This window comes from Podarcis muralis, chromosome Z, assembly GCF_964188315.1.
Source record: "Podarcis muralis chromosome Z, rPodMur119.hap1.1, whole genome shotgun sequence".
NCBI classification, from domain to species: Eukaryota; Metazoa; Chordata; class Lepidosauria; order Squamata; family Lacertidae; genus Podarcis; species Podarcis muralis.
In genome coordinates, this window is record NC_135673.1 from 16,091,288 (window position 1) to 16,105,189 (window position 13,902).

Consider the following 13,902-nt stretch of genomic DNA (forward strand, 5'->3'; position numbering starts at 1 on the left):
GGGAAGTATGCCAGATATTTATTATTTTTTTCCTGAGTAGCAACACCACACAACCCCAAAAGCAACATAAAGATATTTGAAACCCGGCAGGGGCTGCACTGAGCTTCCTATTCACATACACACAAACACTCATCCTGCTCATTAAGTGACTGTTGGCAACATACGGCCACACACCTTCTGTTCACCATATTGCAAGCTGCTAGTGCGAAAATGCGCATGTATAGATTTGTCACCTCTGGGGCGCGGCAAGGCTAAGAGAGAAACAGAGAAGGAGAGAGAACATTTTGATGCTTGAAAACAATAAAAGCCCCTCCAAAGCAGCTACTTCAATAGTCCAAAGCTAAGGATGGAGAAACTGGAGGTGGGTCCAAGTCTCCTGAGGAATGCAACACTGTTGTGCTGGGAAGCCTGGCATTCTTTCAAGTTCCTAGTCCTCATTGTGAAATAAATTTATTTATTTAAGCCATGAGGCTCACTGGCTGACCTTGGGCCAGTTACTGAGTTGATCAGACAGCTGATGGCCTCTTCCAACTTACATCTTCCACTACGTCAAACCTAGGAGTTAAACAGCTCTTGTTTCTCCCTTGAGATGCAGTGGCGGAGCTTTGTGCTCCAGCACCGGGTGGGCAGAGAGCAGGAGGGGGCGGGGCTCGCGTGCGTCCCGGGGGCATGGCATACATCCTGTGGGCGTTGTGCACCCCCCAAAGGGCATGGCACGCGTCCTGGGGGTGTGGCACCCGGCACAGGCAGGGGGGGCAGCCATGATGGCACCCCACCAGGGTCACGCTGCCGGGAGCAGTGTGTTCCCCTCGCACTCCTCTTCCTCTGCCAGTGTTGAGATGTTACCTTTAAAACCTTTGGCAAGAAATGAAGATAACAGTTTTAATCCAGGCACCTATTAATTCCAGAATGGCATTCTCCATTACAGGTGCGATGATCATGCCCCACCAAAACAGATAAGGGGCTCTGTGCTGGTCATTGACCATAAAAATAAAGATTTGATTTAATAAGGTCATAAGCACTGGAAGTTCAACAGAACGGAATTCAAGCGGGAGCTCTGTAGATACTGAACACACAGCTCCTGGTGGAAACAAGCTATGCATCTGAGCCACAGGGAACCATCAACAGTGACTCCCCCACTGACTGGGCACAAATATGAGGGATCAGACAGTCCTTAATGTATCCCAGACCCAAGTAGTTAAGGGTCTTGTAAATTAAGGTTTCATATATCTCTTAAAGCTTAGGAAGGGAATGATATACCAGGATATTATAGTGAACCAGTGTGGTCTTGTGGTTCAGACTAGAACCCGGGAGTCTGGGGTCCAAATATTCACACGACTATGAAGTTCACTGAGTGAAATTGGGCCAGTTGCCAACTCAGCCTAGCCTACCACACAAGGTTAATATGGAGACCAGGAGGGCCATGTACACCACTTTGAGCTCTGTTGTAAATACAATTAATTAATACAAGAACCTTGAACGTGGCCGGGTAATGCATGGGCATTCGGAAAAAGCTTCTGAGCACTGGAGCTATGCTCTTATGTGCAGAACATCCCACTGGTAGACCATGCACCTGCCACGGGCATCAGAGCTGTCCCACCTCCCACTCTGGTAACCGTGGCCACCAAATATCTCTCTTCCAAAGGCACACGAAATGTGGATCCAGCTTGCAACCCCCTTTTGTCAGTGATGATACAAGGCATTTTAGGTCAAAAGGCGGTGCTTCGGATGCACAATTTAGTCATTACCTCCCAATTACAGATGCAGGAAGCAGAATGCACTCAAGACAGTCTCTTAAAAGGATGGCTTTGAAAAATGGCATTGTTTGTGCATTTCAAAATAGCTTATATAATAAGATTATAAGGACGATTCCCTTCCCTGCACTCTCAGCATATGTCCCAAATTAACTAGCATCTCCAGTAGGGCTGAGGGGTCCCTGCCTCCCCCCCCAAAAAAAACCAACAACTGTGGAGAGCTGCAGCTGCCAACCAGTGTATAAAATGCTGAGCTAGGTGGACCAGTGACCTTACTCAGGATAACGCAGGACCCATAGCTCAGTGGTGGAGCATCTGCTTTGCATGTAGAATGTCCCAGCTATGAAAAAAGCAGCTTCCTGTGGAACCCAGCTCTTTACTAAGAATGATGAGGACTAGAATCTTGCTTTTGTTTTTACGGGAAAGGCCATAGCTCAGCGGTCAAGCAACTGCATGCGTAAGGTCCCAGGTTCAATCACTGGCATCTCCAGTTAGGGCTAGGAAAAGACACACACTCTGCCTGAAACCCTGGTGAGCCTCTGATGCCGGCCAGTGCAGACAGTACTGGCTCCGGGTAAGACAATGCAACCAAGTGAGATTCCCAGCCTCTGATGGAGGAAAGCCTTGGCAAATGGGCTCCCATTCAAGAATGCGGGCTGGGAAGGGAGGGGGGTGCAGGCGCAGAAGGAAGCGCCACGTGTATCCCGATCGAAGCCCGCTTGGGCTACTCACCGCTGCGGAAGGTCTCGGCTGCCGCTGCCGGGAAACCTCGGCGTGGCTGGAGGAGGAGGAGGCCGCGCAGCGGAGTGGGGGGGGGGGACGCGCTGCGGCTCCGAATTGGCTCCGCTCCCAAAAGGCGACGCGCCAATCCGAATTCGCCCACTCCTCTTTCTAGGATCTGGGGTAGCGTGGGAGGCTTTCTCGCGAGTCAGGGGTGAAGCCGCTTCGGTAGTAAGAGCTGGACTGGGCTTAACTCCCCACCACCACTCTGCAAGCGCGCTTCGTTGAGGATCGCGGCTTCCCCCGAGTGGCCCCTTAATTCGGGAGGAATTGAGTAAGCAAAGAGATAGGCTTTGTGGAATGATCAGCAGTAAGGTCCGCGGCAGTCAAACGGACTCCAGTCATAGTCAATGCGGATTTGATTTAGCAGTGCAGTCTTTAACACGGCTTATTCCGCAATAGATTTGCAATGTTAAATTACCTGATTTGGTCTCCTTTTTTCTCTTTTATTGAAGAAGAACGGGGTGTATTTTAATGTCATCATCATCACAGAGGTGGCTGTGGAGGGGATGTATTGATTGAAAATGTCTAGCAAACCGAATCGGTAGTTAAGTTTCTTTTGAGGGTATTCGACAAGTCAACATGACAGTGATGCGGGATTGAGGATTGGAGTGATCATTCTGTGATACCATAGCAGTAGACAAAGATGTATTGTTACTTTTGAATAGATGTTTATTGAAAAATAAAATACCTGTGTGGTTCAGATTTCTCACCTGCCTCATCCCAAGGAGACAGTAGGATCCTAAGAAGAGAGGCAGAATGGTGCAGTGGTTAGAGCATGGGATTAGGACCTGGGAGACCTTGGGGACAGTTACTTTATCTTGGCATATACTACCTTGCAGGGTTGTTGTGATGATGAAATGGGGAGGAAGGGGAATCACAGGCACCACCTTGATCTCCTTGGAGGAAAGGTGGGATATGATTGCAATAAGTAAATAATAAATAAGAGCCTTGCAGCTGGATCAGGCCAAAGGGGGACCATCTAGTCCAGCAACCTCTTCCCATAGATACTCCAAAGGAAACAACAACACTGATTTGTATACAGTGGTACCTTGGGTTACATACGCTTCAGGTTACAGACTCCGCTAACCCAGAAATAGTGCCTCAGGTTAAGAACTTTGCTTCAGGATGAGAACAGAAATCGCATGGCGGTGGCAGCGGGAGGCCCCATTAGCTAAAGTGGTGCTTCAGGTTAAGAACAGTTTCAGGTTAAGATTGGACCTCCAGAACGAATTAAGTTCTTAACCTGAGGTACCACTGTACTGCCTTTCTGTCAAAAACAATGCTCAAGGCAACTCATGGGGGAAAAGAATAACATGAAGTTACATAATGCAGCAACAGTTTTAAAACAATGCCTTTGGCATTCATAATAAGGCCTAACAAATAAAATAAAATAAAATAATAAAATAAAATAAATAAAAAGACAGACAGACAGGCAGCCCAATGAGGACTGAGTGTACTAAGTATTCATTGATTATGAAGCACTTGTGAATGGGAGAATGGAGAACTGAACTGGGCATGTGGGAGAACTGACAGAATAGCATATATTGAAAGAGGGCATAGTTGGTTGACTGGTTCCCTGAAGAGGAACACCCACTGCAACATTTTGTGGCAGGTCCCAACCATATCTCTCAAAGTACTCTTTGGGTGGGCAGCTGATGAGTTAGGGCAGTGCTGTTGAGCAGGAGCAGCTAAACGAGGGGCTGGGCATATAGATATTCCTACTTTGCAAAGGATTCGATGGGCCTTTGGGATCCTTCCAGCTCTAGAATTCTATGAATCTATGATCTCAAGGATCCACTTGAAAACCATGCCAGCTGAGCCTTCAGGGCAATACGCAAAGGATGTTTTTGCTGCCCCCTGATTTTTTTGAGAAGCGGTTCCTTTGCCCGTTGAAAGATCCCTCCAGTCTCCAATCTGCAGACACACCATTGATCCACTCCTTGACTGGCAAGGCACAACCTCACAGGAGGGCTATTTTAAGATTGCCCCAGATGATTCAGTTCCAGACCACAGCAGCCAGAGACGCCTTCGGCAGCCCTTCCTGGGCTCCGGGAAGAAGCCAAGGACAACACTGGCAGAGTTCGCCTCTTTTGCAATGTTATTGTACCTCCAGGCATCCCAAAGACCTTCTGCTGCCTTAAGAGAAACTGTACTCTTTATATTGTCACCCCTTCCTCTGGGAACTGTTCCCCAGAACATTGGTGTGGCAAAACCCGTTTGCTCCATATCCCCCTTGTCCTGAATTTTAAATTAAGAACATAAGAAGAGGCTCCTGGGTCAGGCCAGTGGCCTATTTGTTCTCACAGTGGCTGACCAGATGCCCCAATGAGAAACCCACAAGTAGGACCCACTCTCCCTTCCTGCGGCTTCCAGCAACTGATATCTGTGACTAGCAGCCACTGATAGCCTCTTCTCTTCTGTGAATTTGTCTAATCCTTTTAAAGCCATCCAAGTTGGTGGCCATAATTGGCGCTTGCAGGAACAAGTTTCGTAGTTTACCCATGTGCTGCATAGGAACACAGAGCTGGAAGGTATCACAAGGGTCATTTTGTCCAACCCCCCAGCAATGCAGAAATCTTTTGCTCAGGGTGGGGCTCAAACTCACAACCCTGAGATTCAGACTCATGCTCTACTGACTGAGCTATCCCAGGCTCATCAAAATAGGTAATGCCCAAGCAGAGACTTGAAGAAATGCTTTATTTTGTCTGTCCTGAGTCTTCAAACATTCAGCTTCTTTGGACACCCCCAAATCATGTATACAGTCATACCTTGGGTTAAATGTGCTTCAGGTTGAGTGTTTTCAGGTTACGCTCCGTGGTGACCCGGAAGTAACGGAGTGCGTTACTTCCAGGTTTCGTCGCTCACACCTGCACACATGTTCAAAATGACGTCACGCGCATCCACGGAAGCGGCGAATCGCGACCCACAGACACGCGGACGCAGGTTGCGTTCGCTTCAGGATGCAAACAGGGCTCTGGAATGGATCCCATTCACATCCAGAGGTACCACTGTATAAGAAAGGAAGAAAAACTGCTCTCTGTCCACTTCCTGCATACCATGCATAATTTCAATCATGCCTCTTTCTCTAAACTAAGAAGGCCCCAAATGCTGGAACATTTCCTCATTGGGTCACCCCATCCCCTTGACCATGTTTGTATTGAAGATTTTCTTGGTTTACAAAAGTACATACAGCATTTCTGCTTTCAGTTCATAGTGTCTTTCTACAGATCAAGTTATATTTGATGTGAGGCTTTAATGTTGTATACAGTATCAGGTTGGGAGAGAAGAGAGGGGTGGAGGGGGGTGGAGAGAAGAGGGGTAGAATCATAGAACTGTAGAGTTGGAAGGGACCCCAGGGGTCATCTAGTCCAACTGCCTTAATGCAGGAATCTCAACTAAAGCCTCCCTGACAGATGGCCATCCAACCTCTGTTTAAAAACCTCCAAGGAAGGAGAGTCCATCACCTCTTGTGGGAGTCTGTTCCACTGCTCTTACTGCCAGCTCTTACTGCCAGAAAGTTTTTCCAAACGATTAGTCAGAATCTCCTTTCTTGCAACTTGAAGACATTGGTTCGAGTCCTACCCTCCAGAGCAGGGGAAAACAAGCATGTTCCCTCCTCCATGTGACAGCCCTTAAGATATTTAGAGATGGCTATCATATCTCCTCTCAGTCTCCTCTTTCCCAGGCTAAACATACCCAGCTCCTTCAACCATTCCTCATAAGGCTGAGTTTCCAGACCCTTGATCATCTTGGTGGCCCTCCTTGCACACCTTCCAGCTTGTCAACATCCTAGAATTGGACACAGTATTCCAAGTGTGGTCTGACTGACATTCAGAATAAAGTTATACTATTACTTCCCTTGATCTGGACACTATAATGCTGTTGATGAAGCCTAGAATAGCACTAGCTTTTTTTTGCTGTCACATCACACTGTTGACGCATGTTAAGCTTGTGGTCCACCAAGACCCATAGATCCTTTTCACATGTACTGCTAGCAAGCCAGGTGTCCCCCATCCTATATTTGTGCATCTGGATGGTTCTTCCTGTCTAAGTGCAAAACTTTGTTTGTCCCTATTGAAATTCATTTTGTTAGCTTGCGCCCAGTTCTCCAATCTGTTAAGGTCATTTTGAATTCTGATTCTGTCTTCCGCAGCATTAGCTACCCCTCCCAGTTCGGTGTCTCTTCAAATTTGATGACCATCCCCTTCAATTCCTTCATCCAAGTCATTTATAAAGATGTTGAACAACAACGGGTCCAGGACAGAACCCTGCAGCACCCCACTTGTCACTTTTTTGCAAGATGACGAGGAACCATTAATGAGCACTCTTTGGGTTCGGTCAGTCAGCCCAGCTACAAATCCACCAAATGGTTACCTTGTTAAGCCCACATTTTATCAGCTTCCTCGCGAGAACGTTCATTATTATTTTACATAGTGCATGTGCAATGTTTCTGTGTCAGAGTCATGTGGGCAGGTTCTATTTTTTGTCGCTTTTTTATGAGCCTTTTCAAAGCTAGTCAAAGCTTGATTGTTAAGCTAATGATGGTACGGACCTGGCCCTGTCCTCCTCTGTAGGTTTCTGCTCGCATTAATGACACTATCTAAAGAGTAATATTCAACAGGTTCAACCCAAGGAGCAATTATGCTAATCTCAGATCCAAAGGACTGAGACCTCATATTGCTGTTGCGCGACTCCAGAGTAAAGTACATACATTTCCCTCCCTGATCAATTCTAACTTTTGGGAACGTCTAATGTCCTTCCTTGTAACTCAGTAATCAAGGCTCTTGTGAAATTTACCACCTGCCAATATTCTGACTCGTAATCTGAAGCATTTGACAGCCAGCTGTGTCATGTGTCATCTCATGACACAATGTGCCATCGCATTGTTGCAATGACTCGTGACTCCAGGTGGGTGGCATGCGGGTTAGAAAAAGCTTGTGGTGAGACGAGAAGCAAAAGTGGTGGAGAATGCAGGCCTCTTCTTACATTGAGTCCATCTAGCTCAGGATTGTCTATCTACACTGGGGTTGAGAAACAATAAGAGCCACCTGCTGGGTAAAGGCCAGTGGCCCTCCCACTCCAGCATCCTGCTCTGTGTGGCCAATCAGATGCCTGTGGGAAACCCACAAGCAGGATTCAAGTGCAAGTACACCCTCCCCTCCTGTGGTTTCCAGCAACTAGTATTCAGAAGCATTGCTGCCTGCAACTGCGGAGGCAGAGAAAAGCCATAACGGCTAGTAGCCATCAATAGCCTTCTCGTTTAAAGCCATCCATGTTGGTGGTCATAACTGTCTCCTGTGGGAGCAGAGGAGCCAACTCCTAGGAACCGAGGCACCTTCGCTCCCCCAATAAAATATTTGTGTCTATGCACTGTGTCTTTGCACTGCGTCATGTGATTATGTTGGGTAGGGCTTCCGTGGGTCCCCCAATATTTTATTGGAACCCCTGCATGGGAGTGAGTTCCATAGTTTAACTACAGGCTGTGTAAATAAGCACGGGTGGTGCTGTGGGTTAAACCACAGAGCCTAGGACTTGCCGATCAGAAGGTCAGCGGTTCGAATCCCCGCGATGGGGTGAGCTCCCGTTGCTCAGTCCCTGCTCCTGCCAACCTAGCAGTTCGAAAGCACGTCAAAGTGCAAGTAGATAAATAGGTACTGCTCCGGCGGGAAGGTAAACAGCGTTTCCGTGTGCTGCTCTGGTTCGCCAGGAGTGGCTTAGTCATGCTGGCCACATGACCCGGAAGCTGTACGCCGGTTCCCTCGGCCAATAAAGTGAGATGAGTGCCACAACCCCAGAGTCAGTCACGACTGGACCTAATGGTCAGGGGTCCCTTTACCGATACGTTTACCTTTATGTGCCCAGTCTCTTCTAACCATTATCTAAATCTCCACGATCCAAGAAAATCAGGTGTCACATCTTGTCACTCAAGCAGTTGAAGTCCTACTTTGTTTTTTTCCTGTTCAGGAGGATCCAGTGGCCAGCCTAGGTGAGCAAGGTCATCCCACCAGGACGTGAGAAGTCTGTTCTGTGATTTAATGAGGTGGAGCATAATGTATGCTGCCTTGAGCTCCTTGAAGGGAACGCCTCTCCTTAGATCAGAGGCGACTCTCTCTCTCTCTATTGTAGAACTCCAGTTCCCATCAGCCCACCAAGCCTGATCCAGCAGGCACTTCTTACAATCTTATTTCCAAATGCAGAAATTCACCAAACAGGGCAGAAGGGAAGGTAAGAGACAGAAGGGAAGGTGGGGGAGGTTCTTAACACTGCCACTGAAAAGCATTGATTAAAAACTGTGCTGCCCTAGTTCGAAATATCTGACAGGCAGGAATACAGATGAAGACGCTTATCAGCCTGAAGGAAGGGAGGTGTGCCAAACATCTTGAAATGAGGGCATTTGAGGGGGGAGGAAGACATTACACCAAAGGATAATCGACACACAGATTGTCACAGAATGGTGAGCAACCCAGGACAGACTTAGCAGGATATTCACACAAGCATAATTAAAAGGATAATAGAATCATGGAATTGTAAAGTTGGAAGGGAACCACAAGGGTCATCTTGTCCAACGGAGGATGAGGCTATCAACAGCTACTAGGCATGATCAAAAGATGCAAAGACCCTTCCTTCTACTAAATCAGTCCATTGGGGTCCACCCAGCTCACAGTGGCCAATCAGATGCCCCACTTGCAGGACCTGGGTGAAACAGCAACTCTCCCCACTTGAGATTCCCAGACAGTGGTGTTCAGAGACATATTGCCTCTGACAGCGGAGACAGAACGTAACAGCCCTGCTGGCCCATCTAGTTGAGAATCCTGTCCTCTCAGTAGCCACCCAGGTGCCTACAGGAAGCCCACAAGCAGGATTCAACCACAAGAGGATGCTTCCCTGCTGTGGTTTCCAGCAACTGGTATTCAAAAGTAGAGCAGAGCCATTGTGGCTAGTGGCCATTAATATTCATCTCCTCCATGCATTTGTCCAATCCTCTTTTAAAGCCATCCAAATTGGTGGTAACCACTGCCTCCAGGGGGGACAAGTTCCATTGTTTAACTATGCACTGAGTGAAGAAGGACTTTCTTTTATTTGTCCTCATCCCTGTGATGCTTTAGTGCAACCAAGAGGGAGTAAGAAAAAAAATCTGAGTCCAGAATCCGGTTTCTCACTGGCTGGACAGATGCTTGTGGAAGCCCACCAGCAGCGCCTAAAAGGAAACCCCCCCCTTCCTCCTTTAACCACTCCCTGTACTGGCTATAGGATATGTCAATATGAACCATGTCTCTGACAGCAGTTCAACCCAGCCCAGGAGGAAGTCAGTTTTTAAATAAAGCAGCCCAGGAGAAAGTTTCCTAGTCATCAAGTCTTTTATTTTGTACATCTCTTCCATATCAGAAAAACCACATTACATAGAGAGAGAAAAGGTCCCCTGATTGGTATTGCCCCCTGCTCCCCTTTACAGAAATACTGCCATTTCATATATCTATTTTGATAAAAGGTTAAAAAACAAGAACTTTAAAACATGAAGAGATTCATGAAGGAATACACAGATGTTTGAAGCACCCAATAAAATAAACCACACACCTTTCTTTTTTTGAAAAAAGGATCTATTATTTTAACTTCTAAAAGTTCCAGCGGTGAAGGAACCTGTGACCTTCCAGATGTTATCTGACTCCAACTCCCAGCAGCCAGCAAGGCCAATTATCCAGGGACAATGGGAGTTGTAGTCCAAAAACATCCGGAGGGCTGCAGGTGTAGCCCATGTTACAAATAAATAAATAAATCAGGAATCATGCGGACCTATTTTCTGAGATTAACCAAGTCTCTTTGCTAAGCTACCCAATTGGTCCTCCACCTACACAGGTCTTCAGGTGTTTAAAAAAAGAAAGCAGGACTATCCCCTGGGTTGATGTGGATGGTGCAAGCTCCTTTTTTCAATGTGAGATGCCAAAATCTCCACTGGGAGTGAGGACACATCTGGTACGAGTGCTCACTGCAAGAAAACATAGGTTCCAGCACAGTCACATAATGGGTTCTAGAGCAGTTGCACAATGGATTCCAGAGGGAGAAAGGAGGAACTGGGAGCGAGAGAAGCTGTTCCTTCCTCCTGCCCACCTTTAAAAAGGGATACTTTTTATTTTTAAAAAAGTGGCACAGTCCTGGTTTTTTTGCAGTGGGCTCATCATTTGAAGGGAACACACTGGGTGGAGAAAACTCTCTCTTGGCTGCTTGTCCAAAAGATTTGGCTGTCAAAGAGAGGAGTGGGTGAAGCACATAGAGAGGAAAGCTGAGCTCATTTTAGGATGAAGATGAAACATCAGTTGGGTGGGGAGACAACCTGCCCATTTTTAAAAAACATCAATAGTATGATTCAGAGTCGACAACATTTAAAAGCGTTGTGTTTCGACAACGAGTGGAAGAGTGACTGACTGAGCCCCCCATACTTGTATTTGCCAGCTCCTGTTCTGCTGCAGGCCAAGAAACACTTCCCACTCTCAGCCCAATGGAAAGCTCTTGTTCTTGCAATCTCTCCTCCGTTTACAGGCCAGCTGGACCCAAAGCCTTATAAAGCTTCAACCCAGAGCATCCAACTAAGTAATTGTGTTAGCAGAATGATTTCTACTTGTACAGTAGGACTTTCCCCTGCCTCCTCCTATAAAAGCTGTGCACTGTCCCCAGATTGGTGCCAGAGGATCAGGGGAATCTCTGTAACAGACTTAGGGGTGTATACTGTGGCGGTAGGGGGAGGATGTTCCAATGGACAAGGAAAATTCCTTCCCTGGTGAAACATTTGCATTAGCGCTATGTTGCAATCTACTGAGAGGCATGGTGTTTTTTTTTGGGGGGGGGGTTGCTTTTTGTCCAGTTCCTTCATTCTGCAGGAAGGATGGGTAGGTGGAAGACAAGGAAAGGAGTGGGATATGTGGAGATTGTAGTGTCAAAAGATGGCCTCTTCCTCAACTTCAACCCAAACTACTGATGTTGCCATTTGTCCGTCAACAAAACTTCTAATGGGCTGACTGAAGTTGGGAGATTCTGGCTGGCCGAAGCAAGGCTGATGGCTGCTGAATGAACCCTTAGTGGGCAAGCCATACCAGAGCTCAAGATGCTATGATCCTGGCCGGTGGCCCCACCAAATATCTGAGCGGTGGAGTTCAACACCAATGGCATCTTGAGGCTGATAGGGCTGTTCTTGTGGGAAGACGATACCCTGCCTCTCTTTGAGATAGCTTTGTGTGTCCTTCATGCAAACTTTGGGAGAGAACACAACTTTGGATGAGCACAGAAGACATGTATTGACACTTCTGGGCTTGCCAGCTGCTGTTTGAAGAGACCTCATTCACAATAAACAAGAAGAAAGGCTCTTAGGACCACATGGCTCCTGATTCAACAGCAGGTCACTCGTTGATCCCGCTCTTCCAGAAGCCAGCACATCTAAATGGTAGGATGCAGCTTTTCTTTGTAATCCTTCATACAAACTTATCTTCCTGACTGGAGACCCCAGGGGTCCCTCCAGCTGCCAGGTGTACAAACTCTCTCTCTGCTCACCTGCTTTGCCAGCTCACATTTGCTCTGCCCAAGGGCAACGCAATTTCCACACATTATCCCCAAGCCAGCCAGGTGGAGAAGGGGGCATTGGGAGAGGAGGGAGAAGGGGATTTTAACTCACAATGCATAAGCAAAAAAAGAGAAAAGGCTGATGTTCTCTTCACAGAGTGAAGACAGAATTTCCGTTGTGAGGTCAGAGACCTCCTCGGGCTGTTTTCTCAATGCAAAGAGAGATTTCTTGCACTGCTTGTGAATCACCCCATTTCACATATGAAAGCAAGCAGCAGGGGTTCCTTTCTTGAGAGTATTCCCAAGAATTTGGAGAGCTCGGCTTCACCGATCCTCTAGCCAAGAAACCCTCTAGGAGCAGCTGTTCATGGATCACTCCTTATATGCAGTAATTTATTTGGGGCGGGGATTTGAAACCTGACCTCACCACTTTTCAGCAAAGGGGGAGGAGAAATAATAATAATAATAATAATAATAATAATAATAATAATAATAATTCAGTGAATATCCCCCCACTCCATTGCACATATTCGGAACCCCTTGAGGGAACTGCATAGAGTTAAAATGGGACCCAGCTTTTTGGTCCACACCATTAAAGAGGGTAGTAAGGAAGCCTTGGTCTCAAAAAAGGAAGAAAAAAGAAAGAAAACATTCCTATTCCTATCTGGAGGCAGAATTCCTATTTGCTCCCCATTCAAATGAAAAAGGGGGAGAGAAAAAGATGCCTAAACTCAGCACAACATTTACAAGTAAACCCCAAAAGACCTCCCCTGTGCCACACCCAACACCTTTAAAACCATTTTGTCAAATCTCCCCAGCACACACAAAAGGTTACACATTGCAGGGAGGGGTGCATGTCGGAAGGCATCATATAAAATATAGATACTACATATATACTTTTACATATACAACTTTCACCAGGTTTTTTCACATTTGGAAGTTGTGTCCCAAAGAGCCAAATAGAACCGATGGTTCTATTTTCTTTCTCACAGTCAAGTTTCCGAAAGAATGCAGGAGGAGCGTTAAAAAACTTTAGCAAAAATGTTAAAAGGTTAAAAAAATTAAAACAAATCTGCCATCACCATAAAACAGGAGAGCTTTCTTGCAAGGCTCTAGAAGAGCCACAAATCCTCAGGACAAATGAATACGCAGGATTGTGATTCTCTCTCAGTTTTGCACAGGATTTTGCCCCACCCCACCCCCGGCCCGCCATTTCCCACTGCCCTATGTTCTCCAGTTCCCATATCAGGAAACTCAACTCGCTCCCCTTCTGTTGAGGGAAGCAGAAAATCAATAAATTAAAGTTTATCTGAAAGTGCTGCCTTGTCCTAATTTTGGGGGTGGGGTGGGGGGCGCAGAAGGGAGAGAAGAAGAAACGGAGGTGGTGGTGAAAGTATTGACTCCATCATGCAGCACTCTCCCTCTCGCCTTGGGGCTCCGACGATGAGCCATTGACCACCTTCTTGACTTTCTTCATACCTTCCATGACCCCCGAAGTTGTCACCCTGTGGGGAGGACAGCATAAAAAAATTGCTCAGAGATAAGGCAACACTTCAGCGCTGTTCTTGCCCCAACCAGGGCTGCATGGCGAGAAGGTCGTCCCCCCCCCCCCCGACAACCCATTCCTGGGTGCAAGAGAGATAATTTAGTTAAAAAAGAAAAGAGTGCACATCAAAAAGATGTGGCAATCTGTGGGTTGCCGACAAAAGACTCGCAGGCGCATGTGCCACAAGCAAAAGCATTGCCTGCACTCCATTCCCCACCCCTTTCTCCCAGCTGGGATTAGACTCAACGAAGCTGCTTTACTTATTTAAAA

At 46.9% G+C, this 13,902-nt stretch overlaps 2 protein-coding genes across 4 annotated transcripts in view; both read right to left on the reverse strand.

Moving 5' to 3' along the window:
- Nucleotides 1-2,768, reverse strand: part of NCS1 (neuronal calcium sensor 1) — a 62,638-nt gene extending 59,870 nt beyond the window's left edge. For both annotated transcript variants that reach the window (XM_028714807.2, XM_077922748.1), the window contains exon 1: nucleotides 2,487-2,768. The gene's annotated coding sequence lies outside the window, so the exon portion shown is untranslated. The remainder of the gene's footprint in view (nucleotides 1-2,486) is intronic.
- A 7,108-nt stretch (nucleotides 2,769-9,876) lies between these two features.
- GPR107 (G protein-coupled receptor 107) overlaps nucleotides 9,877-13,902 on the reverse strand; it is a 52,061-nt gene continuing 48,035 nt past the window's right edge. The window contains exon 18 of one of the 2 annotated variants that reach the window (XM_028714228.2): nucleotides 9,877-13,591. In XM_028714228.2, coding sequence (XP_028570061.1) covers nucleotides 13,492-13,591 — 100 coding nt within the window. In that variant the 3' untranslated portion in view covers nucleotides 9,877-13,491. The remainder of the gene's footprint in view (nucleotides 13,592-13,902) is intronic. The other variant, XR_013391367.1, reaches the window with a different exon arrangement.